Source organism: Drosophila miranda, chromosome 4 (assembly GCF_003369915.1).
Source record: "Drosophila miranda strain MSH22 chromosome 4, D.miranda_PacBio2.1, whole genome shotgun sequence".
NCBI classification, from domain to species: domain Eukaryota; kingdom Metazoa; phylum Arthropoda; class Insecta; order Diptera; family Drosophilidae; genus Drosophila; species Drosophila miranda.
In genome coordinates this window covers 11,785,397-11,811,179 of record NC_046677.1, presented here as the reverse complement: position 1 = coordinate 11,811,179, position 25,783 = coordinate 11,785,397, and the positions used below count along the sequence as shown (strand labels likewise).

Genomic DNA, 25,783 nt, shown 5'->3' with positions numbered 1-25,783 from the left:
CACTCAGCTGTATTCCCCCGTTTCTTGTTGCATTTGAATTGCCATTCACTTTGTATTCATGACTCCACCACACGATCCCCTGCTTTCACCTTCTGTCTAGCCCTTCCTTTGTCTACATGCAAGGCATTTTATAATGTATGGATTATATTTCACACACACACACACATGTGTACAACCCTTCGCAGTTCATTCAATTTTTAATAATGGCTAGAAACCATTAGTCCATGACATCATTTACACGGCCTTCCCTTCACTTCGCATAAAATATAAAATTCCAATATATAAATATACGAGTATATTGTATGCTGCCACTAATGGTTGCCCAGTCGCAGCAGCTGTCTAACCCTTCGCAACAATTTGCAACAAATATTGGGGGGAGGTGGTGGCATGCACCATTCAGGTGCAGTCATGCATAATTTGTGACCAAATAGAGACGACACTTTTTGTTACTGGAAAAGTGCCAGGAATGTTTTACAAGTCAAATTTTATTAAAGAATTTGCAGAACATTTTTTAGGGTTTTTTGTCTAAAATTTGTATTGCTCGAAAGTTTTTTTTCTTTTTTTCTTGCTTTCCATTGCACAGAAAACAGGAAAAAAAACATAAAAATTCTTCAAATTAAGCCAAAAAAAACCTAACATATCTCTAATCAAAAGAGAAACATTCTAAATTATTTCCCCTTTGATTTGCATTTATAGCTCCTTCGATCAAAAGCTCCACAATGTTCCGCTTCAATCCCCAATTGAGTCACGGCTGTGCTTTGGCCCTCATCTTCTGTCTGCTGAATCTCCTGATGATGCACCAACCCACCAATGCGGAGCTCTCGCCCGTCGTTCAAGGTGAGTTCTTCCTCCCCATTCTACCGGACGACCATCCCCCAAATACCGATCCATCTTTCAGGTGGCGGGCCCATCAGCAATCTCTACGATAATCTCCTTCAGCGAGAGTATGCCGGACCCGTGGTCTTTCCCAATCACCAGGTGGAGCGCAAGGCCCAGCGCTCTCCTTCGCTGCGCCTCCGCTTTGGTCGCAGCGATCCGGACATGCTCAATAATATCGTGGAGAAGCGTTGGTTCGGCGATGTCAACCAGAAGCCCATTCGATCGCCTTCCCTGCGCCTGCGATTCGGACGCCGCGACCCCACCTTGCCACAGATGCGACGCACCGCCTACGACGATCTTTTGGAGCGTGAACTAACCCTCAACAACCAGGTGCAGCAGCACTTGGGAGACACAGCCGACGATCTCAGTGCCGACTATGATGGCCTTTACGAGCGGGTGGTGCGCAAGCCGCAGCGTCTTCGTTGGGGTCGCAGTGTGCCCCAGTTTGAGGCAACCAATGGGGATAATGATCAGGTGAAATGATTGAAAAATATATTTGAAATTTCCGGTATTCGAATTTCCCCTTTATGCAGCTCTACAACTCTCTGTGGAACTCTGAGAAGATGCGCCGCATGCTGTTGGCCTTGCAGCAGTACGAAGCCGCCCCTGGACACGTTGCAGGCTATGCCAACGATGGAGACGACACCGAGGCGCAACTGGATGAAGACACATCGGAGTTCCAGCGCGAGGCACGCAAGCCAATGCGTTTGCGTTGGGGTCGTAGCACTGGCAAGGCCCCCGCAACCGAACAGAAGGTGGGAAAACCTCTTAAAAAAGGAATTTATTCCTCAATGAAAGCCCTTTTCTTTACAGATTGAAACCTCTTCAATTGCTCCCAAAAATTAAATACTTATACCAGATATTCATGGCCAAGGCGAAAGGAACTCCAAAGGACAATGGCAAGGACATCCAATGATGGGAAAAGAAAAGAAAGCTAGAAAAAACGGTCGAAATATCCAAAGCCAAAAAAAAACAGTTTTTGAGAGAATTTTTAAGTAGAGAGAAAGAGAGCGGAGAGAGAGAGAGGAGGAAAGAGCAGAGGCAATGGCTGAGAAATACATACATATATTTAACAAACAAAAAAACACATATATAAATTCTATATATATTAAACATATGATTAACCCATTAATGTCTAACATTCGGTTTTTGAGCAGCAAAAAAAAAACCTAAATAAATATATATATATATATATATTTGTCCATGAAACTTTAACACAAGGCGCCGCGCAGGTAAAACAGAAAAAAGATATCTACAAGATTATAAACATAAAAAAAAAAAAATTTTTAAATAAATACATATAAATTTTGGGTGGGTTTATTTGACAAACAAAATGAAAATATAAAGCATTTCCGTTATTTTATTTCTTATATTTTTAATTAATTGCCTCGAATCTCCCTAAATTCCTATTATGCTCAATAAAAACAAAAAAAAATCTTTAAAAAGGATCCCCCAAACAATTTCTAGCCTCAAATGTATATAAAAAATATAAAAACTTACAAAACACCTTTAAAACTTAGCGCAAATTTGTTATAAAAACAAAAGAAAAATCTATAAAAATATTTAAAAAATATATAAACATTTAATTTGTCAGTGAACAAATTTTCGATTTAATAAAAATTATATGAAAAGGTAAAAAATGTTTGAAAAACATGGAAGAAAGGCCCCCGCGAAAGAAGAATTGAAGGAAAGAAAAGAAAGATGTATTACTGCAACAATTGTTATATTCTGTGTGCTAAAAAAAGAATTCTATATACTATATACATATGTGTGTATGTGTGTATCAACTATTATATTATACGACTATATAGATATACATATATATATCGGATGAAATTTTATCAATGTATTTTACTTAAACAAATCCAAGCAAACATAAACAAAAACACAAAAAAGATACAATCGAATGTTGTTTCTGACACACACTTTTGTATATTTAATTTACACCATCATTGAAATTATTGTTTAACAAAAACAGCAAACATATAGCAAAAAACAAAAACACTTTCCCCCACAGACAGAGAGCCCAGAGAACGGAGTCTATCAGTATATATATATGTATACCCTTAAATATCATATGAATGTAAATGTAAATAAGAGTAACACACACACCCACACACACACACACACAAAATGAACGCGTACATATTTTACTCGATCTATATGCTATATATATATACATATATATATATATATAATAAATACCTATAATACCTACGGTGAAACTCTGAAGGAGTCAAAAATTCAAAGTGTTTTTATTTCATTTCGGTTTCGGTGTATTTCGGAGGAAACTATAGGGATTTTGGCTTATAAAAAATAATGGAAAACCTTTCAGATCAGATCTTCCCAGAAGTAGGTTGAAAATAGCTTGGAAAACACCTCTTTGTATGGAGAAACCAAAAGGTAATTCAATAAAAACACTAAAAAAGTTGCAAATCGCAACTCAATAAGGCAGCGATCGGCACGCTCCCATTCGCGAAACGGAACAAAACTGTTATTCTATGGTTCCGATCCCTGTTATACATGTGTGCGTGAACGGGAGCGCACTATCCTATACCCAGAAGATAGGGCCATGCCGACCGCTGCCATAAAATCACAAAAATCAGAGCAAATTTCTCATGTGTAGCATAACTCTTTTCTGCTGTGCAACAACCATCGAAAATATGTTTCCCGAATTGCCTAATATTGTCCTAAAATACAGAAGTGTCACACAACCATAACCTAATACAATACACGCAATTGAGTGCATTTTCGTGTCGAATTTACAATGTCAAATGCGATTAAAAAAAATATAAAACGGGCTCCATTTACAGAAACAGAAGAGAGAGAGAGAAATTTCAGCACCGCATTTGGAGTTGAAAAGTTAATTACGAAAAACAAACAACAAAATGTAACAGGAGTTTGGGTCTGTGTCAAGGGTTCGCCCCCACAGGTGGAAAGCACCTGTAAATGTCTCTGTTTGTCTTTGCCCATTTTCATTGCCGGAATGTTGTGGCTCCTTGTCCGCATCTGCCATTTTCATCAGAGTTCCCTGTTGTTTCTTGTTTGGTTTCTGGCGTAATTCTCTCACATTTGTGGCCGTAATCGTGTTGCAGAGGATACACACTCTTGCTCTGGTGTCTTCCGACGCTGTGGGAATCCAAGTTGATAATTGTTGGCACTTTTATTGGGTCATTCGATGGCATTTGATGTTCAACAGCCAGCAGGTAAAAGTTGGAAAATGCACTGCAATCGCGCTTTTTATTCATGAAAAGTTGTCCCATGAAATTGGTAAGCTCCGAAAGTTTTAATAGTTGTAGTTGTAGGAGTAAATTAGTGGATAATTAACTTTAGTTCGTTATATATATTCTGTCTAAATAAATGTTACAAAGTTTCAACTATTAATTGGCGGAAAGCAAATTTTTAAAAATTATAAAAAATAATGTAGAAAACTCCCGCCATTAAGCATTATTTTTTCCTTTTTCCTGATTTTCACGTATTTAAATCTCTAACCACAAAAACATCCTAATAGCCAAAGATTCCAACAAAATGCGACATAAGATCCACACATTTAACTCTTGAGAGTTTGACTTTTCTCTGGCATCTTTTTGCTGCTAATGTCAAAAGTTTTATGGCGACCTGTTTTTAAATGTTCTGTCTAAATGTTTTTTCTGTTTTGTTGCACATACGGTATAACGGTATATAGTATGTATGTGTGTGAGATACAGCATTACATTACTTAGTACTTGGTAAATATTTATGCAAATAATATGCAATTACACACACACTCTTAAAAACACATACACAGACATACGCTTGCAAAACGTCGCCTAAAAGCGCTCTGCAAATACACGAAAGTTTTCCAGGACACACGCATACTCTCAAGCGAGAAAACGGTACAAATGTGTCACACACACACGCGCTACAGAAGGGAGGAAGGAAACTTTGGGAGCCGAATGTTTAAATATCCTTAAAAATCCAACTTTTATACAGGAGCTATAGTCAGCTGATTTTGATCACGGACGGATGGAAGGAAATTTCTATATCGGTTGGAAACCCCTTCTGTGCTTTTCTTTCATTTATCATTCCAAAATAGTTATACCCTCTCTTGAAGGGCATCCAAAAACAAAAAGCAAAAACAATCTTCAGGCCGCGACAGAAACAACTTGCGATTAAAAATGCTTGCAAACGCCTTCGGAATTGCTTTGCCTCCCATTGCCTGCCCCGCGAATCCCTGCCCACATGTGCATATGCAAATGAAAGAGCAACAACAACAGCAAACAATGGTAACAACTGCTTCCGCTTCTGTCTGAGACGCGCACCCCCTACCACCGTCGCCCCCACAAAAACTAATGCAAAAGTTTTTCGGTTTTGCCGAGGATAAGACGACACATGACACTGAAGAAGAACAGCGAGACGGAAAGCTTGTCTAGGGAAAAAAATGATTTAAGAGAAAATTTACTTTGAAAAGACAAGGTCTCCAATAAGGAGATTTTATTACTTAAGAGAGGGTCCCACTCACCGTTATTAAAGTTATTTTGGCTCCTCTTCTTTATTATTGTCTTCTCTTTTTGATCTTGCAAAATTCATTTTCACTCTCCAAGGGGGAGCCGATTTCGTGACGAGGTTGCGATGAACAAAGAGACGAAAACGTACGATTTCGGGACCGCACGACGATTTCCGAATTTTACGAAACGACACAAACGTAACGGCACCAAGAGCACTCGCATACAAAAAAAAAAAAAAAAACTGATACACTGCACTTTTACACACTTGTCACATTTCCATCTGTGAGCTTCTTTTCCAGCGCCATTTTCACCTTTTGCCTGAGATATAATAGCATCAGTTTTGATTTCATTAAAATGAGACAAGCCATTAGTGTAGGACTCCCAGGAAACACGCATATTTTAAGCTGTTGCAAGCCCCGAACGAGACAGAGCGACATCTCCAATCGCCCACCTTGCATGGAGACATTTTGCCAGGAGAGCGCCGACGAAGTCACGTAGGCCCTTCTGATCTTCTTCATCTTCTCTCCGCCTACTTCATGGAAGACTAAGAAAGGGAGCGCAATACATTTGACGCCTTTTCTGCTTTTCTGCATTTGCACACACGCACACATATGTACATATGTATGCACCGCAAGACCTCGTGCCACCACCGACATAACGGTACCTTATTGGTTCCTTATTGGTCATTTCCCTGCTTTTTGCACAAGAGAAATTTACTAAATGAATGAAATAATGCTTGAATGTCTTTAAAATGCATATAACACTTATTGCACTGCACTTTCACATATTTCCGCTTCTTTGTACCCACGATCTGCCTTTTTCTTGCCATTTATTGCCATTGCTTCGCCCCTGCACCAGACACATGCACAATTTCTTAGATTTAGCACTTTAATCACAGGAATGTTGATGTTCTTCACTACACCATACAAAATTATACAACAATATTTTCCGAATGATTTACACAAATTTCCCGCTTTTCGCGACCCGAAACCGGCAAAAGAACGCGGAGCTGACATTGAACGCGTGCAAGACGAACCGAAAAATTGAAGCTCGCTCATCCATTCTCTCTCCCGCTGCTTCTTTTCCATTTAGATCGCTATTTCCTTAGAACAAGAATATGGTAAGAGAATACCTTTGGACACCTGTTGGTGAGAGTGTGTGGGAGTAATAGAGGCTTAGATGCAGCCATGTGATCAGAGATCTAGAAGGGATGTTTGAAGTGGAGAGTCCTATTGGAAATGACGTTGGTTTTTGGCTCACCTTTTCCCTCTCCCTCCTCCTCTACTCTTACTGTAATGCGAGTTCTCTCACCTCGGTCAGCCCTGCGGTGGGTGGTAGTGGGTGCGTGTGAGGGTTCAACGTATAATTCCATGTACTACAAACTCAACAAAATTTTCAAAATATGGTAAGGTTTGTACCCACATATCAAAAATATTTTATTGTTTATATGGTAACACACACATTTCTATTGTTATAAATCTTAGAACTTAACACGGGGTACCGCTTGACTGATAGAACTAAAAAATCATCCGAGAACACATTGGAGATGAGCCCTGCTTCGTTTCGTTTCGTTTGTTGAATGAAAATGTGCTTAAAATTAAGGTAAGATTGACTTTCATTTTGGGAGGGTGGTAATGGGAAATACTGATACAATGCTAGAGGGTACGTCATTTACTATACGATTCGTCAGTTTAAGGAAACACATTAATTGGGGGCACAATTAAAAACTTCGTCATTAAATGTTAATCCAGAACTTGCCGGATTTGAAAATCCTCTAGATTCTCTTGTGGAATGAGTCGCAGCTTCATGTCGTTGGCCAAATGGAGAACCGCATAGAGGGCCACCGATGGGGACAGAGAATCTTTCATTTTGGCATTCAACATATCAGGCAACGTTCGGTAGAGCTCCTGGAAGCTGGCGGTACCCTTCGCGTAGCTTTCTTCCTTTGGCACTGGGTGGGAGGGTATCGATGCCTCATCGACAGGACTGAGGAGTTGTTTCTGGATCAGAGAATTGCAGCTTTTCTTGAGATTCTTCATGTCGATCACCTTGGCGCGCCTCGCGAATGGCACAATCACTTTGGTGACCTGAAAAAGAAGAAAATAAGTGATAAGTTTAGACACCCTTGGGAATAGCATATCCTCCAATGACCCACCTGCTTCGGTGCACCCTCATATTCGGTGGCTATCTCCACGATTGTATCCTGACCCACATGCATGCTTTGGCTCTGGCTGGGCATACCCTCACATAAATCCACATTCATCATGTCCATGGGATCTTCAATGCCCGCTCCCGACATTCGGTTCATGACAGGATCATCTGTGGTGAAATGTTCGTTGTCAAAGAGCTCTATGTCGGCATCGCCGTGGTGTGAGCCCCCATCCATATCCATATCATTGCCCATACCCTCATCCAGGTCGGCTTCACCAAATCTCTGGCTAACTTTTATACTCGGCGCCGAATCGTATTTTAAAAAGTAATCCGCTTCAAAGTTGAATTTCGTGGGCAGCACCAGCTTTCGGGCATCCCATTTCTTTTGATAGTTGACCTTTCGCTGCTTTATATTGGCATCGAGGGGCAGAAATAACTCCTCTTTGAATTTTCCATATTGCACCTCCTTCATGCGTCGCTTGGCGGCCGCCGCCGCCGTTTTCTTTGGTTTGGCAGCAGTCACAGCATCCATAGGACAATTCGACTGGGCCAGAGTGGTGCGCGGACGAGTACGCCTGAATTTCCAATGCGCTGGACCCGCCCAAAACTGTGAGATCTGCTCCATGGGTCTGTAGGAGTAGTCCAGCCTAGTGACACCATCAACTGGCCTCAAGTCGTCAATGAATTCGGCCGTTTTCCTCAGACGGCGGCAATTGTTGACGACCGTCTGCTCCTCGGCGGTGAGTTCTTGCAAATCATTCGATTGTATTTCTAGGATAATGGGAGGACCTGCTTCCATATCCGGCATGGGCTCACACTCGGCGTTCATATCAAAGGCCACGGATATATCTGTGGGATTCACACCGAAGTCGTCCGCATTGTCCAGCCCCTCATCATCGTCATCATATGTGGGGGCCGCCTCTGAAATAGATCCCGTCTGGGGCTTGGGATTGGGAGCACTGGTTATCACGTAGCCCGTGTGGAGTGGCCGCAGATTTAGTTTGTCCATATGGTTGTACAGCTTAGGCAGCCATTCCGCATTGCACAACTCTTCATTGGTCCATTCCTTGGTGCCAGCACTCAGCGTTTCGCTGTCCATGAGCTCATCCGTCTCCTCCGTCGAATCCCAGAATTTGTGGGTCGTGCGTAGGCGCATCTCAGAGTCCACGCTGGGCAGAATGTTGTGCATCAGGCGATTGGAGGCATTGATGGAACCCACCGTCGAATTGAGCTTCCCAAAAACCGCATCCTGCATGGGCACCATGTCCAAACGGGCATTCAACGTTTCCTTGTTCTTTGTCAACGTTGATAAATTCCTTTTCTGGCGCTTGGGCTTAGGTGCCGCCTGCTGCTGTTGACTGGGAGCAGCATCGCCACCTTCGCCATCACCTGGAGGTCCTTCAGGTAAGCCCTCATCATCCGCGTCGGCATCGTTTATCTGTTTGTCCGTCAATGTGCGAGCACTCAAGCCCGCCGATATACGCATTGCATCGATATAGATTGAGTCTACACGCAGGCCGTAGACCTTGGACGAGGCCTCCAGCGAAGAGCCAGCCATCTGTGAATGTAGAAAAGTAGGTTAGAGGCTGCAGAGGCAGATTGGTCAGAGGGGCAAAGAGTAAAACTAACCTTGAAGTTGCTTAGCTTTTTGTGATGGCGATCCATTAGAGTGGCCAGCGAATCAATCAACGACATATGCCAGGCATTGTCTTTGCTGAGCTTATTGCAGTTGTACAGATCCACGCAGGAGCGTATCGTCTCGTTCTCCTCGATGGACTCGAGAGCTGAACTCTTGCGCGTGTCCTGCTGCACCAGCAACGTTCGCCGGCGTGCTTCCCGCCGCTCGGCCTCGTCGTCATTGATCACTGTTATGTCCCGGGCCATGCTCTCCCGGTAGCTGCCCACTGCAGATCGACGCAGTGGCGTCTCCGAGCGAGGCAACGTCATGATTGATCGATGCCTCTTTGCTGGTCGCTGATTTTACGCGCAAAATTAACGAAAATACCAATGCCTGGGTCTGCGTAATCACAAGGGGACGCCAAATGCTGTTGTCCGCCTTGCAAGGAGAGAATATAGTTTTTCTATAACAATTTCTATAACTTTTGTTGCTTATTTTTACCAATTTCGTTTTGTGTATTTCGTTTGATCGCTGCGTTGGTATTGGTTTACAGTTTCTTTCAAACGACGCCGCAATCTAGGGATGGAGAGTGAGTGCTTAACATTTCAGGGCTGGAAAACAACATTCACACGCTCAGGGCTGGCATAATAAATAAACGAAATTCATTAATTAAAAATTCCTCATAACCGTAAGGCAAGTCAGAAATAAAAGAAATTATTTTTTCTTACCAATTCTATTTATTGATCTATACAAATTGAATATCAAAAATTAGAATTATGTGCATTGTCAAAACATTTCCAAAGTTCTATCGATAGTTACGATCAATTGTGCACGACATCGATACGATACTTATATTTGTTATCTCTGCAGCCCTGAATGGCGGCAAATCACACACACACACAACCACAAATTTGCAGATCGTCGTCGGGCGCACTTTCAATGTCGTTTTTGTTGATACTTATCGTTGTTTTTGTATGAAAAAGTTAAAATATTAGTTAATTCATTAATTAAAATCCAAATAAATGTTTAAAAATCGTATAAAGCAGTGCCTTCCAAATTGAAAGCTGTGTCCCATTCTTATTTTTTTTTATCAAATAGTTTTGCGTGTGCTTGTGTGTGTGAGAGTAGCAGGGATAACAGAACATTTCCCATTTGCGCAGTTTATTCCAAGAAACCTGCGACCAAAAGGAGAATTGCGCTTGAAATAATGGCACGCGACGGCACACAAGGCGGGACCCAAGGGGCCACGCAGAGCCAGGCATCCAACATTTGGACGCAGGTGGAGAGCCAACCGATGGAGAGGATCGTGTGGGGCAGATTGTACGGAAAGAATATCAAAATCAAATCGCTGGGTACGAGCTCCAACTACCGCATAGTGTATACGCATTCGTCCTTTTCTGTTGGTAACCATCCAAAAGTCTTTGTTCTTCGTGATCCTAAACAGTCCTATCATATGTTTTAATCTATGTACTATGTATTCCCAATAGATCTGAACAATGACGAATTCAAGGCTGGACGTGGAGAGGCGAATGACTTGGTCCTGACCCTCAAAGATTTGCCTGAGAAAATCCTGACGCGCATTTCCAAAGTGCATTTTATCATAAAGCGGGCAAATTGTGAGCTGACAAATCCGGTCTATATACAGGTAGATATATTATGGGTGCACCCTACCATTGTATACCTAAAGTCCTCATCTTTTGTTCTCCTGTTATCCAAGGACCTCTCACGCAATGGGACTTTTGTGAATAATGAAAAAATTGGCACCAATAACATGCGCATTTTGAAAAACGACGATGTCATATCAATTGCCCATCCCACATACAAAGGTAAGGGGATCTGCCAGTAGCGGAGGGTCAGAGTGAAATTTGCAACTAATTTTTGCACCTGCTTCCGCCCTTTGTAGCCTTTGTGTTCAAGGATCTCAGCCCGAATGAGGCCATCGGCCTGCCCGAAGAGATAACCAAAACGTATTCTGTAAATCGTAAACTGGGCTCGGGGGCCTACGGTCTGGTGCGTTTGGTGTATGAGACCCGCACCTGCCAACAGTTTGCCATGAAAATTGTTAAGAAAAATATGCTGGCGGGCAGTGCACGACCCAGCACGAATCTCAGCGATCCCGAGAGGGTTCTCAATGAGGCAAAGATTATGAAAAACCTCACCCACCCTTGTGTGGTGCGTATGCATGATATTGTGGATAAACCGGACTCGGTTTATATGGTCCTAGAGTTTATGCGCGGTGGGGACTTACTTAATCGCATCATCAGCAAGAAACTGCTGTCGGAGGAGACCTCAAAACTATATTTCTACCAAATGTGCCATGCTGTTAAATATCTACACGATAGAGGTGGGTTTCGGGAACATTTTCAAGGATTCTGATTGATTTTCTCTCTCTCCAGGCATCACACATCGCGATTTGAAGCCAGATAATGTTCTGCTAGAGTCGGGGGATGAGGACACACTTCTCAAAGTCTCTGACTTTGGGCTAAGCAAGTTTGTACAAAAGGACTCTGTGATGCGGACACTCTGTGGCACGCCGCTTTATGTGGCCCCTGAGGTTTTGATCACAGGCGGACGAGAGGCCTACACCAGGAAGGTGGACATTTGGAGCCTGGGTGTGGTTCTGTTTACCTGGTGGGATAATCTTTTTTTGTATACCCGTCTAAAGAACGCTTCTAATGGCTTTCTCCCGTTGCAGTCTCAGTGGCACATTGCCCTTCTCCGATGAGTACGGCTCTCCAGCAGCTGAGCAAATAAAAAAGGGTAAATTTGCCTACCGACACCCTGCCTGGAAGGGTATATCGCAGCGTGCCAAGCTCTTGATAAATCAAATGCTTATTACGGATCCCAAGAAGCGACCCTCAATCGATGATGTACTGCAAGCCAATTGGCTGCGAGACACAAAAGTGCTACAAAAGGCCAAGCAGCTAATGAAACTCGACAGCATGGAGATCGAGGAGGTGGAGAATAATTTCCTGGAGCCACCCACCAAGCGTTCGCGGCGATAGCTAAGCGGGAAAAGGTTTTAATTTTCTGGAAAAATTAAGAGGACATTTTTCCCACCCCAAAAAAAAACCCTCTGCCGCAGCCAAGACGATACGCTTTGTTTTTGCGTGAAATGTGTTTCCAAATCAAGTATTTTTTTGCGGTTGTTTAGTTTTTACGTTTTGTTTGTTGTAAGATAGCCACAAATCGACCTGGTGATTGGCATTTAGTTGTACATAAGATAACCATTATATCCTTAAGGAATGGTATGTTTTTTCCTGATGACCCAGTATTTGGCCTTTTACATAACGCTGCTTGCGTAAAGGATCCCCCCACTGACAGGACAGGACATCAAAGACACCAAAACTGAAGCATTGTTCAGATCAGATCATATAAGACCATTCCAAATGATGATGCGCATTGATTGTTTAGTAACTAAACACAAATTATTAATTAGAATTACAATCTGACTTTTTGGTTGCAAATTACCCGAAAGACTTTGAAATAAAGATTTTGAATTTATACAACGAATTTATGGAAAGTGGAATTTATATTTTTATATATGACAATTATAAGTAAATTCTATTAGCAGTAGTTGTGTCATATTTTTGTCAAGTTAACAAAGAATTTCTATTAGACATTTAAACGTTTTCTTTAACAGTTGAAAGAAAAATGTAATAGACCCCAAAATAGGCAACTATTTTGGTTGAAGCATTTGGTAATCTTTACATTTAAAGTCGAATCTTGTGTTTTTTTATGTTCCTTAAGCAAACTGGTTTGAAAATAAAAGAAAGGATACATCTCCAGTGTTTTCCAACAAAATCATAAAGCTATTTTGTTCTTGAGCCATGTTTAAAGAATATATGATTAGATTTATTATGTTAAACAGTGTTACAGGCAAGTCTCAAGACAATGTTTAAGTTGTTCGTCTTCTCTGTTCATTTCTTTCAACAAGAAAAAAAGTACTCTTAAAAAAAATATATTCACGAATTTGTATTAATATAATACAAATCCCTTGAACTAAAGTGCATTTCTTGTATATGAATGGTAAACAAATATCACTTGAATCAGGACAGGTCAAATATTACAAAAAAAAAAAAAAAAAAACCTAAGGTATAATGTGTTTGACCATTTTACGGCCATGTCCAATGGTAAGTAGTGTCTGTGCATCTGTCCAAACGGCGTCCGTCAGACGGTCATGCGTGTCCTTATTTGTATAGATAATCTCATGGCTTCCATTCATTTTGGCTATCTTCACGCCAGCAGGCTGATTGCCCATGACAGCCAAATGGGGTCTGCAAATAAAGGAAAATGGTTAGCTCTACCGTACATTTCTTAGCATATATTACATCTATAGCCGCACCCATTGATCGAAAGCTGTGAGATAATGCTGTCATCAAAGTACTCCATCGTTTCTTGGAACTTCTTGGGTACACGAATGTCTATGGTATGGACATTTCCATCGAAATCACCAAAGTAAATGTAGTTATCGCCGTGGAGCTCCGTGGGCCCTGCCCAGGCGGCACAGGTGAAGCTTATCATATGAGTAGTGTCGTTGTAGAGGGTCATGGAAGATGGTGCCACGGCACGAGCGTCCCAAATGCGGGCACAACCCCCACGATCACAGGTAACAAACTGGTCGGAAGTGCTCACAGGTGTGGCCATGCCCGTGAGTTTGTCCGTGTGGGCATAATTTGTGCGGTAAGAGCTCTCCAGATCTGCCCCAGCGAAGTTCCAAATCTAAAAGAAAGCGTTCCAGGTGAGTAAAGAATCTCTAGTCCCTATAGAACTTACATTTATTGTACCATCTGGAGATGCGGTTACAACCGTTTTTTTATCCGCCTTGAACACACTCAAATGGCTAATGGCCGATGGATGGGCTGCAGATTCGCCGATCATAAAAAGGCTATACGGGGATACGGGATTCCGCACCTTTGAGTATGTGGACCAGACCTGCAGTTTGGTATCTCCCAGTGCCGCCAGCAGCACGTTGTTTTCCGCATAGCGAACAATGTCCACCGTGTGGGTTGACTGCAGTTTGAAGTCCGCATTCTTCTCGGTCATGTGCTTCGCATTGTCCTCCGAGTGGCCAAAGAACACGCCCCACCACTCGCAACCTTTTCGGCGATTGGTGGCGAGAACAAAGTGGTTCTCTTCGTTGACGGTAATGCTGTCCCAGCAGCTATGCAGCCGAATCGAAAGATTCTCCAAGCGTGCACTCAGATCGGCAGCGTTGAGATTGGGATATTCGAGGTTGCCGGCCAGCTCTATGTTTGATGGCGGTTGGTGGCTATCAGGCTTGCGATATAGCTCCGAATATTTTTGGGGAAACATTTTATTCGAAAACAAATTAACAGCGGGGGCAAAAAAAAATAAAAATCACAACAAGAAGGCCAATGTGGCGGCTAGGGATGGGCAAAAAGAAAATCTGCGGCCCGATTGCTAAATCGATATAGCGATGCATCTTGCGATGGTTTGCAACTCAATCGTATTCGAAATACTTCAAGTACGAATCCAGTCAAGTCTGGAAGCACACAACGGAAACACACAACACACACAAACGCTCGCAATTGGATCCCAAAATGATTTTAATATGTTAACTGTGGCGTTCAGTCTGTGGCAGTAAATGTTTCATTTAAGACACCTCGCAAACAGATAGTTTGCGTTAAATGTATTGCTTTTGGTTTATAACGTTATCTGTCCATGGGAGGGGGTGGAGTGAGACTGCTCTCGCGAAATTCATACTTGTTTGGTGGCTCCACCTGAAATTTTCAATGCATCCCCATAAATACATATGTATATATACCAATATCATAAATACATACCTTGTCTATTATAATGTTTAATATATCTTCATAATCAGGATCGTCTGGATCGTCGGTGCCAATTTTCAGACTCCAAGGGAAAAACTCTCATGTTTCGCCCCAAGTGAATGCTGTCTTCTACCGTCATTTTAATGTTGTTCTTGGGATCTAGGGCTAGCATCTCCTGTTTGCGTTGCTTTTTCAGCAAGCGCTCGCCAGCACTGCCGCTCTGCAGCAGGATCCCATATACATTGACGACCGCTGTGCTTCATTAAGTTCTAATTAGACACTTTTAAATTCCGTCCGTCCGTGGTCACCATTTATTTCCTGCATTTTTCCACGGCGACGCCAAAACATAACGGATCTTCTGCCCAGGGCTGCAGAATCGTTGGCAGAATCGATTCAATAGTATCAAAAGAATATTTTTATATATATATTTTATATTTATATTATATTATTATAATGTATTACAATTTCGATCTGATCGAATCGCAAGTGCAAGTGCAAGTGAAGTGAAGATGGAAAGCCTCCAGAAGCAGCATACGGGCACGGTACAGGCCAAAGGTACTCTCACTCCGAAGCCCAAGGAGCAGCAGACGGCCACGGTGAATTTGACTAGCTCTCGAGCACTGCTACAAGCAGCAACGACCGCTGGGTATACCAGGTGCAGTGTCCAGGCCTCCAGCTGCGGCATCTCCAACAAGGGAAGGTAGTACCAACAACCAGTCAGCGCAGGTTCCTGTGCCGGCGAAGTGTGGGAGGAGTAAGTTAATATCTAACGTTGCTGCTGGTCCACCCCTCACCCAATATTTAACCTTTTTAGAACATTCCAAAGAGTGCCATTTGTGGATGGCGAGCTAAAAAAATGGATTAACTTTTTTAAGCGACCGGAAATGTTAGAGGGAAAGATAAACTTCGTGTCGCACTTGACATATTTCCAGAACGAACCTTTTTTCATCATGATATATGATTATCATATCCCTCATTTGGTAAGTGTTCTACTCGACCGTCTCCACCCCCTGATCCAGCTGCTTCGGCAAATTATAATTAAAAAGTAAATATTTACAGACATTTCTTCCGACACCGAAGTGGAAAGTGCTGGCGATAGCTGCAAGCAACGTGTCAGCTACGGCATTCAAATATTTGTACATTCGTGTGGTAAGTTATTATCCTTATACATAACAACATTATATTTTCGAATACTTCAACAGGTTCCAGTCACAGACGAGTGGCACCTAGGCTCGCGAAAAATATGGTCGGCTCTTGATGAAATTCTAAAGAAGGTTATCAAAACAGGATATGACAACAACCTGCTGGCGGTGGTGACTTACCATTGCCAGGCCAATCTAGACATGATTAGTAGATGTGCAACCAAATTCCACATTTTCTCCATTTTATGCGATAAACGACATATGGTAAAGGCCATGGTGAGGCACCTGTTAACGGACACTACATTAAGCCACTTATATGGCCAAACGTATTTGGGAACGAAATTACAAAATGGTTCAGAGTTGGCCAGCTCTATGAGCGATAACTTACGCGTCAGTTGCCAAAACGAAGTGCTGATGTTCGGCAAAACGCTGCAACGCTATTTTAGCAAATCAAGGATCCTTTGATAGCCCATAACATAAATAGCGACAAATTTGAGTCCTTGGTCACAGCCCTTGGCCAAAAAGTTTTAGAAATAATGACAAGAGGAGCTTTGGCGGTGCCCTCTATATTACTTGGCTCGTGTGGTGGGAATAATAATTTTAGTGACCACTCCCAAACCATGAGTGATTTGGGTTGGGAAACAATATTAGAGCCCATATACGAGGCTTGGGATCTTAGTTTAATCTGCAATGAGGTCAGATCGAAGTCTGGTTGCTACCGAAATATTCGGTTCAACTCAACTGTTTAAAATTAAATTCTAACAAATTTAAATATACTGTGCCAATTTTTTTTATTTTTCACGAACCAATCTTCAACAATATCATTTTTATTTCTTCACGGTTATATTGAAATACTTGTATTTGGACGATGAGAGTAGTATTTCCTTTGTTTTCTGGTGGTAAGTAGCTCCAAAGGTCTATAGGTAAACACGATCGTGAACTCATATTCAATACATGTGACCATTTACTATATAGCACATACCTTACAGCTTTCGTAGATTGTAATTTTCTTAGCACTCTCATCATTGTCCATCTTCCCACCTTTCCCCTCTTTCGCCAGGGGGCGAAATTAAACCTCCGCAACGTACCTTCTCCTCTGAGGGCACATAAACCTCCGCAACGGTTTTCTCTTCTTAGCGCACTTAAACCTTCGCAACGAATCCTTCTGCCTCTCGGTGCGCACTTAAACCTCCGCATCCCAAATGTTCTCTTCGGAACGAACTTAAAACTCCGCGACATAAAAATGTATGCCTGAAAATCACTAATCATCGGCAGTATGGTATGAAATCCATCACTGAGCGCTGAGGAAGTTGTACTCTATTTCATAGCGATCGTTTCTTTGCTGCTGTAGTGCCCTATCCACTAAAAATGATAATCTAAAGGATATATTTCTCTCGCTAGCACTACATGCTTTGGCCATCACATATTTAAATCTGGTCTCACGGTCTGAGCCTGAAGTGTAGTTGAATGCGACTACAAGAGATGTGCACGATAGATCGATACACTCCAAGCGATGATACGAAAACGATATATAAGTCAAACAGCTGTTCCGACGACGGTTAAACAATTTCATTTGTTATTGTTCTCCTCGCCCTCGGTCGTGTCAGTTCTGGCGCGCTATATATTTTCAAGTTCAAATTTTTTTTTCGTTACTCCGCATTAGCATAAATTTTGTACGCTTGAGAAATTTATTGGATAGAAGGTCAACACCTAGAGCAGAATTTACCGTTTCTTATATAATTATCGAAATAGAGGCGCGGCAAAATAAATGCAGGTCACGAAATTATTAACAAAGAAACGCAAATGACTGCAGTGCTGCGCGAATTATGCCAATTGCAGCGACAACAACAACAAAGAACTTAAAAAGTGCCTTCATCTCGCATAAAAACAGCGAAAATAACACATAACAATCAAATAAAATAATTTAAGAACTGAACTCTTTCAATTTCGAAGAAAGACCTGAAGCAGCAGCAGCATGGGTGGTGCTGGTGGCGGAGGGCTGGGCAGTGTGGGAGGGGGCGGTTTATTGGACATCTATGCCATAGCCTGGGAGCATCTCAGACCCGGAAGTTCGCCCGTTGATTGGTGTGAGGGCAATTATTTAATATCATCGAATATAGCCGAGTTTGTGAATACGGTGCGTATAAGCATTTTATTTTAAATATATAATAGATAAATGTTGTGTAAATAAATATACCGTCATATGAGTGTGTGTTTGTGAGTGATTTTGCCCTAGTTACTGTGTTGAAGTCTTGCAGAAAGGGTAGCATGACTTCGAGAAGATGTTTGCCAACAGAGAAGACAAAATAATGGAAATACATATATTCTTGTTGATCAGAACATCTATCGTCTATCTTCTTTAATAAAAATCGTTTGAAGAACACCTCTTTGTGTTAACTATTTTGTTTGTAAAGATAATATAATAAAACTCAATAATCTACATTTGATTTTTTATGGCCCCACCGAAGTTTGATCCAAATCTGAGAACTTCCATCGAAGTAAACAATCTCAAAGGGTATCAAACACTTCGACACCTGTGTCTAGCCCTTCGTCTCTGTCTTCGGCTCTACTGTAACAAAGGCAGCTGCAATTTTGCCTCACACTAGAACTCAAAACACAAACACACACACACTCACTCTGTGTGTGTGAGCTCAAACACGCGCTGTGCCAGGCCTTGACCTTTTTCCACAGGCCAGAGCGAGACCATATGTAATGCGAATGTAATGATGCTGTTAGCCACGCTTCGCCTTGGGAGAAGAAAGAGGATGGCGGCAGGTGCTGAAGAGGTGCATGCAAATGGTGATTTTTCTTGTTCCCAGTTTCTTTTTCGCAGAATTCGGTTGAAAGTGGAATTAAGAAAACGCGACTGATGTCTTAATCTTTGAGGATTATAAAGCGTTCAGTGTATTGTTCAACCATAAATTCTATCACACAAATTACAGCCTTTTCTTGTATAATAATTCATGCCCTTTCAAACAAATGTAAGCGGAAGTGGAAATGAGAACAAGGCTGTCTGTTTGACACGCTTTGGCAGGGGTTTTCTATAGGGGGGCAAGTTTTTCCTTATGCACAAGTGGGTTTTCGCAGTGCGACATTTTGTAGGAGCCTCTAGTTTCTTATCGACTCAAGGGAAGGGTATGTACGGGTACCAGGGGGTACGGGTTACAGCCTAAATATATATGGATTTTCTTTTAAACTACGCACTGCTGAAGTTTCCCCCGCTATATGACGGGGATGGTACCCGGTACTGCGCCTCACTCACTTTTATTCCTTCTTATCAAATAATAATCGGAACAACCCTTTACCGCCCATAGAGCTGGGGCTTCAATAAACAAAGAAGAAACGTATGACGCCATGAAGTCCACTCGAAATGTTAGACAAAGATCTTTGTCTATGTGTATGTTGGCTATTCCTAGGGAAAGTAGGAGGAATAGATGGAATATCTTTAATATCTTTTGACCATTACATAATTGCCTAAATTTTTAGGAACTTGGTGACAGGATATACATAGAAGACGTTTACCCAAAGAGATACATATTTAAGGGAGGTTTATCATTGGTTAAAGAAAAACGAACCGCTTTAGGTACATTTGAACCTAATATCCCATCAAACCCTACACTTTTCACACTTATTTCACAAACAATTGCATCTATTTTATTGCTTAGAAATAATTATACAATTCCCGCAATGTTTTTAAAAATGTTGACCCCCAAAAAGGTTATCAATCTAGAGCACTCTCTACGATTATACCGCCACTTAATGGACTCGTAATATTATGTTCACGCACTATCATCAATTCTTTGTGTATTCTGACAAATGGGGGTAAATAGGAGACTTTTGGATAATGGTGTATTATAGAACAGCAGAGGGAATTACTGATGATACGCCTGGGGGTTGGGCCTTCCGTTTGCCAACGATAATCGGTCGGTTGGTCAGACTTTTAATTGATTTTCGTTGTCGTGAGTAAGCGTCAGGGGCAGGGACTGTGTGGGACTGTTGTTTAAAACGAATTTTGGCCTTTGTTTTAATGGAGTTAATGCTACAGCAAAGTGAATGACCTCCTGCCCTGACTGCACTCCACTCCACAACAAAAGAAAGCGGCTTTACTTTTGATGAAATCACAAAAGTCAAGAGCTGTAATAAAATGTATATATGGAAGATACAATCTGGAGTGACTCTCCCCTTTTCTAGCCTCATTTCGTTATCAATTATTTCCATAGAACATGAATATGTAAATGCTTTCCCCACCATATAGTAGATGTGATAATTGATTCATTTCTCGCTTTGTTGCCCACACAAAATAGTTATTAATTGCATTTAATTGAATTTGCTCTGCAATTTACGTGACAAGCTGGAATGACACGTACAAAATAAAGACATTGGAGACAAAGGATGGGTTTCTGTTTGGTGTAAAGAATTCTTTGGTTGGAAATATGAGTATGAAAGAACTTTGAACATGAATGGGAACTCATTGTTTGTCACACTGTAAAGTCCTTACTTTATCGACCTCTAATGTCCATTTATTTTCAATCCACAGTTTAGCAATTTCCTATTCATTCTACTCCCCCCTGTGCTGATGATGCTGTTCAAGGAGTACGGACGATTTGTGACCCCTGGCATCCATGTGATATGGCTTCTATTAATCGTCGTTGGACTCAGTTCAATGTACTTTCATGCCACCTTAAGTCTGATTGGCCAACTGCTTGACGAACTGGCCATACTCTGGGTCTTTATGGCGGCCTTCTCGCTGTTCTATCCGAAGCGCTACTATCCCAAGTTTGTGAAGAACGATCGGTGAGTGCCTGTGCCAAAAAAAAAACAAAGACATTTACTATCTACAAAAACCTAACCACCTTATTTTATTTTATCTTTTAGGAAAACCTTTAGTTGGCTCATGCTGCTTTCGGCGATTGCTGCCACGGCATTATCTTGGTGGAAGCCAGTCGTTAATGCCTTTGTACTGATGTTCATGGGTGTGCCGACCATGCTAATGCTCTACAGGGAGCTTCAGAGGTAACCACCTTCAGCCAACGTTTGCTCTGACCCGAAACGAACCCCGCCGAATCAGAGCCCCCATAAATCATCTATCTATCATCAGTCATCCGCCTTATCGGTGTGGTAATGTCTGTGCCTTGTGTGCGATATCTAAACTGGGAACAGGTGTACGCGTATGCGTCGAACCGCCTGTTTCTCTCCACATCGATTGTGAAATTAGTTCCACCTTATCGCAATGTTTGTTAAATTTTTACTATATTTTTGTGTCATCATGGGGTAGATGTCAAAGATCAAACGGAAATGGTGCTTCCCTACTCGGTGTGCGGAAAGCTGTTTCGCTGTTTCCTGAATGAAAATCTGTTTCTCCTGAATTCTGTTTGGCAATCAGTTTCCCTGCCTTCTGTTGGCTTTCCCTGCGCTCTCTTTGCGGAAAACTCTCAATTAGTAATCAATCATTATAATAGTTTTAGAGTTTTACAACTTGACTTTCGAGTGTCGTATAGATAAGCCTGAAGTTGGCCCACTTAAGGCCGCACCGAAGGTTTTTACAATGGAAGATTGACTACTGTTTGAGTGACAGTCTCTGTGGGTTTTATAGTTGTCATAAAATGTTGAAGGGTTTGATGGGCTTATCTCCTAGAGATAGACTACTGTTTGGTATGAAATTTCAAAGGCGTTTTCATCGACAAAAAGCTGCTAAAAATGGTTTAAACTATTTTATTACTATATGTTTGTTTGGGGTATCTTTTATCTTAGCAGCACTTTAAGATGTGTTTTACTGTATCATAATATGTTTTGCCACGCAGAAACAAAGTTAATCCGGCCGAGGAGTTCTGCTGCATGTCCTGGGAAATGTTTTGCAGATATAAACTCAGATTCCACTCTTAAATCTACAACCATTGACTAAACCCAATAGAAATTTGACTTTTTTACAACTTTAAACTTTATTTTAGCCCTGGAAAACGTTTTGCTTTGCTAATCATTTTGGGGATCCTCATTATATTGCTTATGCTATCCTTACAAATGCAATATTTCTTTGCATTCTTGTCATCAATGCACTCGGACTGGTTTTTGTACCTATTCAATCTGCTCAGATCATCCACATCCATATGGAGTTTATGTTGGTGATGGTTCCATCGAACCGTGGCCTCAAAGAGCGCCATTTTTGGGCGTGTCCAGAACTGCATGATGTACACACGTTCGTCCTTATCCGTGGTGCTAGTGCCCATGGGTAAGTGCAACCTGCGATCCATTTTGTGGATATTCTTGAGGGTGAAGTTGTGGCACTTGCGCGTGAATTTCCGCTTCTTCAGGTGCTCGTTCATTTGCTGGACCACGGCCAAGCCAATGGTCCTTACAAAGTCGGTTTTCTTGGCGAGGGTCTTAACGGGATTGCAGCAGCACCATTTCTCCTCAATGCCGGCCTGCTGGCATGACCGATTGAGGGGTAATTCGAAGAGCAGCGATTGACAGCTTGGACACGCCACAGATCTGTGTTTTTTGGCGAAATCTGCCATGGAGGTGCTTTCCATTTGTAGGAGATGATGCAAGGTCATATGTAAATCGTAGTTGGAGGACAAACGATTGCGGTTCTTAACTAGATTAGCCACCAAATGGGGATACTTCTTACGGAACCAGGGCGGAACATAGATAAACATCATGGGCAATCGTTCCTCGTAATATCCCGATGCCGCACCCCTCAGGGTATCATAGCGCTGGCCATGATCGCTCATTAGCATCACAATTGAATGATTGAAGAGTCCTGACACCTCAAAGGAATGAAGGTGCTTCAGCAAGAGCGCGTCCAAAGCGGTGGCCGCTGTAAAAAAGTTGTGGGTGAAGCTGTTACTCCACAGGAAACCAAAGAAGGGGGGTTTTTTTAAGAATCGATCGATGAACTGCTTGCCAAAGTTCCACACATAATCGAAGCTCAAACGACGGCCCACACAGAAGGAAAATCCAAACTCCTTAGTCACGGGAAACTTCTCCTCAATCGCCACGAGGAAGGGACGCAGATAGTAGTCCACCGGCTGCTGTAGAAATCCCGGCAAAAGGTAGTTGAATGTATTAATCGCTCTGCAGTCTTCGGCAAAGGCTGTCGTGTAGTTTGAGCTCTTGAATCTTTTCCAAACGAAGGGCGCTGTGTCCAGGCAGCCACTCTTCGTCACGTTACACATTTTCGCCAGAGTTTTTGGGGAGTGTCCCGCCAGCACAGCCAACAGATTGGGAAAGGTGTTGTCCCCCACCTTGCTGTAGCCCTGCATCTCGAACCATCCTGGTTGACTCACAAATTTGTAGACCAGGGGCATGGCTCGTCTTAGATTCATGCGTGAAGTGGAGTCCAGTCCCATGATAAGGACACTGGGCTTGGGGTTTTTCTGCTGCTGTTTGGCATACGCTTTTGCCTCCTCCTTTCTCAGATGATCTTCGATGAATGTCAGGCCATCTGTTTGGAGAAGTTTCGGTGGTTTCTTTTGCTCTTTTACATAGCATTTGGTGATCATGAAGTCCGTGTGCTTTGGCACCAAAAGGTTGTCTGGTAGAGGAACGCTTTTAAACTCTCTAAACGAAAATACAATTGGATTAGGTTCTGGCATACATTTTATGCTGCAAATATCCACCTACCTGTAGGTATTGTCGGGAATCTCATAAATTTCATTTCTCCCGATCTTTTGATACTTGCATTCAAGGGTAGCATTACCCTTTGATCCTTTCAGAATACGTTTGGCCATATTCTCGTGTATGTGAAGGCGATATTGATTGAGCTTAAAGTCAAATTCACTTGTCACCAGATCGCTGTCGTTGTGGCAGTCCTTCAACGTACGCTTCTCAAAGTCCTTCATGATATCGGCAGTAAATGGATCGATGTAGGGTATTTGGCACAAAGAACTCTTTACAAAGTATTTTTGCTGGACGGCTACATGCGTTTTGAGCAAGAAACACAGGCATATTGTAAGAAACAGAGCTCGAAACACCGCATTTGTCTGAGACATGACTAGAACTAACATTTTAAATCATAATTCTGTTCCAAAAAGGTCTCCTTAATGGGATTTTCAACGCTTCAAAACTCTCTAAGGGAATGATGTAATGATTTGAGAGTACAGGTGTATGGCACGTGTGCCTCGATCCATAACCATAGCTTTAGTTATGGTTATTATGACGTTATTTGCTGACGCCATTAGATTGTTACATTTTCTGCTGCTTAGAAAAGTTAGGAGAGGCAACTACAGCTATTACTTTCGTTTTTATCACACTTTATTGTTCAAACATCGGCTATTGATACTCCTATCTTCTTGCCAAAGTTCAGAAACCCCTGAAACTTTAATCGTACAGACAGTTTCCAAGAAACAAACGTCAGTTAACGTGGAAGTCTGTTATCAAAGCCACTTATCAATTAACGTCTAATGCCGTTGTTCTGCCTCTTTTTAACCCCCGACAGAGTCAGCGATCAGAGGGTCTATCGCTTGGGCATCCGTTGCACAACCGTGTGGGCTGTGGCTGTCTTCTGCTGGATCAACGATCGTATGTTCTGCGAGGCCTGGTCGTCCATTAACTTTCCATATCTGCATGGATTCTGGCACATATTCATCTTCATTGCCGCCTATACGGTCCTCGTGCTATTCGCCTACTTCTATGTGGAATCGGAGCTGCCCCAGCGACAGCCTTTGCTCAAGTACTGGCCAAAGAACGAGTTTGAGTTCGGGATACCATTCATATCCATTAGGAATCCAGGTAAGACTCTACGCAGCACCATCTGAGGATAGCAGCAACAACAACAAACAAATGACCAAAAAACTAGAGTGGAAATGTGCTTTAAAGATCGTAATATGGTTAAAACAATAGAAATAAGTAATCGTAGCGCACAGTTTTTTAGATATAGTAGCATACGGTATACGGTTGAGGAGACGGTTTGTTGTATTGCGAGAAGCAAATGTCTGTTAAAGCCTTAAGGTTTGTTGTGCAAAAACCAAAAACTAGGATACATAAAACTATAAATTTGTGTAGAATGCAAAAACATATCCCAAAAAAAAAACCCAAAGAGTAAGAACGATATTCCGCTTAACCCAAGGAGAGTTTTTGTTCCCAGAGTCTAGCAGAATGTGTGTTTTTTTCCTGCATCCAAAACAGACTGTGATATGTTTATAAGTCCATCCCAAAGACTTCCAGAGAAAGAAAGAGGGTTCCTAATTTTGTCCCATTTGCCGTACCTGATTTGTAGCCTTCTAACCCCTTACTAATCCTTAGCCAAATCATTACTAACACACGACTAACGACTAATCCGAAGTAGAAGTTTGCTCAAAAAACCAAAATATGTTTTCAAAATGCCATTTGCCTGAATCCCACAGATACAAAAGATTGGCTTAACTACTGCAGACTATACCTGCAGCAGGATCACGACTACAAGCACGGATTAAGCAAGATTTCAGGGGACTAGGAGCAGCTGTCTCCGCAAAAGTTAAACAATAGACATACTAAACGAGTACGCAACGTGATATAAATTAGTGTTGAAGGGAGAATAAGGAATGCCTAAAATTACCGCCTTTTAGCCTGCTCAACACAAACAAAGAGCCAATAATAATCCATAGAAAACCAAAAAGTATAGCCTGCCATATAGAGCAATAAACTTAAGACGAAATGATAATAATTATTCATAGATTATAGAATGTATACTATAAATGTAATTGTTAATAAACGATTGACGAATATCTCACAATG

At 41.9% G+C, this 25,783-nt stretch overlaps 6 protein-coding genes across 7 annotated transcripts in view; 3 read left to right on the top strand and 3 right to left on the bottom strand.

Annotated features, from left to right (window-relative positions):
* Window positions 1–3,002, top strand: part of LOC108161398 (short neuropeptide F) — a 45,588-nt gene extending 42,586 nt beyond the window's left edge. The window contains exons 2-5 of the mRNA XM_017295647.2: window positions 697–837; window positions 899–1,353; window positions 1,413–1,634; window positions 1,693–3,002. Of these exons, the coding sequence (XP_017151136.1) occupies window positions 720–837; window positions 899–1,353; window positions 1,413–1,634; window positions 1,693–1,725 (828 nt within the window). The 5' untranslated portion in view covers window positions 697–719 and the 3' untranslated portion in view covers window positions 1,726–3,002. The remainder of the gene's footprint in view (window positions 1–696; window positions 838–898; window positions 1,354–1,412; window positions 1,635–1,692) is intronic.
* A 3,756-nt stretch (window positions 3,003–6,758) lies between these two features.
* LOC108162746 (condensin complex subunit 2-like) lies at window positions 6,759–9,743 on the bottom strand. The gene is made up of 4 exons (XM_017297623.2): window positions 9,637–9,743; window positions 9,147–9,573; window positions 7,522–9,075; window positions 6,759–7,453 (listed from the first exon to the last, which is right to left on the bottom strand). The coding sequence occupies exons 2-4, from the start codon at window positions 9,462–9,464 to the stop codon at window positions 7,109–7,111; spliced, it is 2,217 nt and encodes a 738-aa protein (XP_017153112.1). The 5' UTR covers window positions 9,465–9,573; window positions 9,637–9,743; the 3' UTR covers window positions 6,759–7,108.
* A 273-nt stretch (window positions 9,744–10,016) lies between these two features.
* On the top strand, window positions 10,017–12,648 carry LOC108162747 (ovarian-specific serine/threonine-protein kinase Lok). Of its 2 annotated transcripts, XM_033394043.1 has the most exons (7): window positions 10,017–10,107; window positions 10,234–10,538; window positions 10,623–10,780; window positions 10,853–10,961; window positions 11,039–11,479; window positions 11,532–11,766; window positions 11,831–12,648. In XM_033394043.1, the coding sequence occupies exons 2-7, from the start codon at window positions 10,343–10,345 to the stop codon at window positions 12,138–12,140; spliced, it is 1,449 nt and encodes a 482-aa protein (XP_033249934.1). In that variant the 5' UTR covers window positions 10,017–10,107; window positions 10,234–10,342; the 3' UTR covers window positions 12,141–12,648. The 2 variants fall into 2 exon arrangements, with proteins under 2 accessions (XP_033249934.1, XP_017153115.1); XM_017297626.1 differs by having other exon boundaries at window positions 10,021–10,487.
* On the bottom strand, window positions 12,396–14,568 carry LOC108162748 (protein valois). Its single transcript, XM_033394044.1, has 4 exons — window positions 13,912–14,568; window positions 13,481–13,857; window positions 12,607–13,412; window positions 12,396–12,552 (listed from the first exon to the last, which is right to left on the bottom strand). The coding sequence occupies exons 1-3, from the start codon at window positions 14,449–14,451 to the stop codon at window positions 13,226–13,228; spliced, it is 1,104 nt and encodes a 367-aa protein (XP_033249935.1). The 5' UTR covers window positions 14,452–14,568; the 3' UTR covers window positions 12,396–12,552; window positions 12,607–13,225.
* A 3,076-nt stretch (window positions 14,569–17,644) lies between these two features.
* Window positions 17,645–25,781, top strand: LOC108163196 (alkaline ceramidase). The gene is made up of 5 exons (XM_017298341.2): window positions 17,645–18,209; window positions 20,610–20,866; window positions 20,948–21,085; window positions 24,507–24,799; window positions 25,414–25,781. The coding sequence occupies exons 1-5, from the start codon at window positions 18,048–18,050 to the stop codon at window positions 25,500–25,502; spliced, it is 939 nt and encodes a 312-aa protein (XP_017153830.1). The 5' UTR covers window positions 17,645–18,047; the 3' UTR covers window positions 25,503–25,781.
* On the bottom strand, window positions 21,987–24,507 carry LOC108163195. Its single transcript, XM_017298340.2, has 2 exons — window positions 23,693–24,507; window positions 21,987–23,629 (listed from the first exon to the last, which is right to left on the bottom strand). Exons 1-2 carry the CDS (start codon window positions 24,073–24,075, stop codon window positions 22,012–22,014), a joined length of 2,001 nt encoding a protein of 666 aa, XP_017153829.1. The 5' UTR covers window positions 24,076–24,507; the 3' UTR covers window positions 21,987–22,011.
* Window positions 25,782–25,783: the final 2 nt, after the last annotated feature.

What these genes read in the sequence shown, in the direction of transcription:
- LOC108162746 (XM_017297623.2), bottom strand. Translation starts at nt 9,464, where the DNA reads ATGACGTTGCCTCGCTCGGAGACGCCACTGCGTCGATCTGCAGTGGGC. An exon ending in AAAAGCTAAGCAACTTCAAG is followed by an intron (nt 9,076 to 9,146) that starts GTTAGTTTTACT and finishes CTACATTCACAG; the next exon opens with ATGGCTGGCTCTTCGCTGGA. An exon ending in ATGAGGGTGCACCGAAGCAG is followed by an intron (nt 7,454 to 7,521) that starts GTGGGTCATTGG and finishes CTTCTTTTTCAG; the next exon opens with GTCACCAAAGTGATTGTGCC.
- LOC108162747 (XM_033394043.1), top strand. Translation starts at nt 10,343, where the DNA reads ATGGCACGCGACGGCACACAAGGCGGGACCCAAGGGGCCACGCAGAGC. An exon ending in GCATTCGTCCTTTTCTGTTG is followed by an intron (nt 10,539 to 10,622) that starts GTAACCATCCAA and finishes TATTCCCAATAG; the next exon opens with ATCTGAACAATGACGAATTC. An exon ending in CAAATCCGGTCTATATACAG is followed by an intron (nt 10,781 to 10,852) that starts GTAGATATATTA and finishes CTGTTATCCAAG; the next exon opens with GACCTCTCACGCAATGGGAC.
- LOC108162748 (XM_033394044.1), bottom strand. Translation starts at nt 14,451, where the DNA reads ATGTTTCCCCAAAAATATTCGGAGCTATATCGCAAGCCTGATAGCCAC. An exon ending in CTCCAGATGGTACAATAAAT is followed by an intron (nt 13,858 to 13,911) that starts GTAAGTTCTATA and finishes GCTTTCTTTTAG; the next exon opens with ATTTGGAACTTCGCTGGGGC. An exon ending in TCACAGCTTTCGATCAATGG is followed by an intron (nt 13,413 to 13,480) that starts GTGCGGCTATAG and finishes CTTTATTTGCAG; the next exon opens with ACCCCATTTGGCTGTCATGG.
- LOC108163196 (XM_017298341.2), top strand. Translation starts at nt 18,048, where the DNA reads ATGGGTGGTGCTGGTGGCGGAGGGCTGGGCAGTGTGGGAGGGGGCGGT. An exon ending in TAGCCGAGTTTGTGAATACG is followed by an intron (nt 18,210 to 20,609) that starts GTGCGTATAAGC and finishes TTCAATCCACAG; the next exon opens with TTTAGCAATTTCCTATTCAT. An exon ending in CATATCCATTAGGAATCCAG is followed by an intron (nt 24,800 to 25,413) that starts GTAAGACTCTAC and finishes TGAATCCCACAG; the next exon opens with ATACAAAAGATTGGCTTAAC.
- LOC108163195 (XM_017298340.2), bottom strand. Translation starts at nt 24,075, where the DNA reads ATGTTAGTTCTAGTCATGTCTCAGACAAATGCGGTGTTTCGAGCTCTG. An exon ending in ATTCCCGACAATACCTACAG is followed by an intron (nt 23,630 to 23,692) that starts GTAGGTGGATAT and finishes ATTTTCGTTTAG; the next exon opens with AGAGTTTAAAAGCGTTCCTC.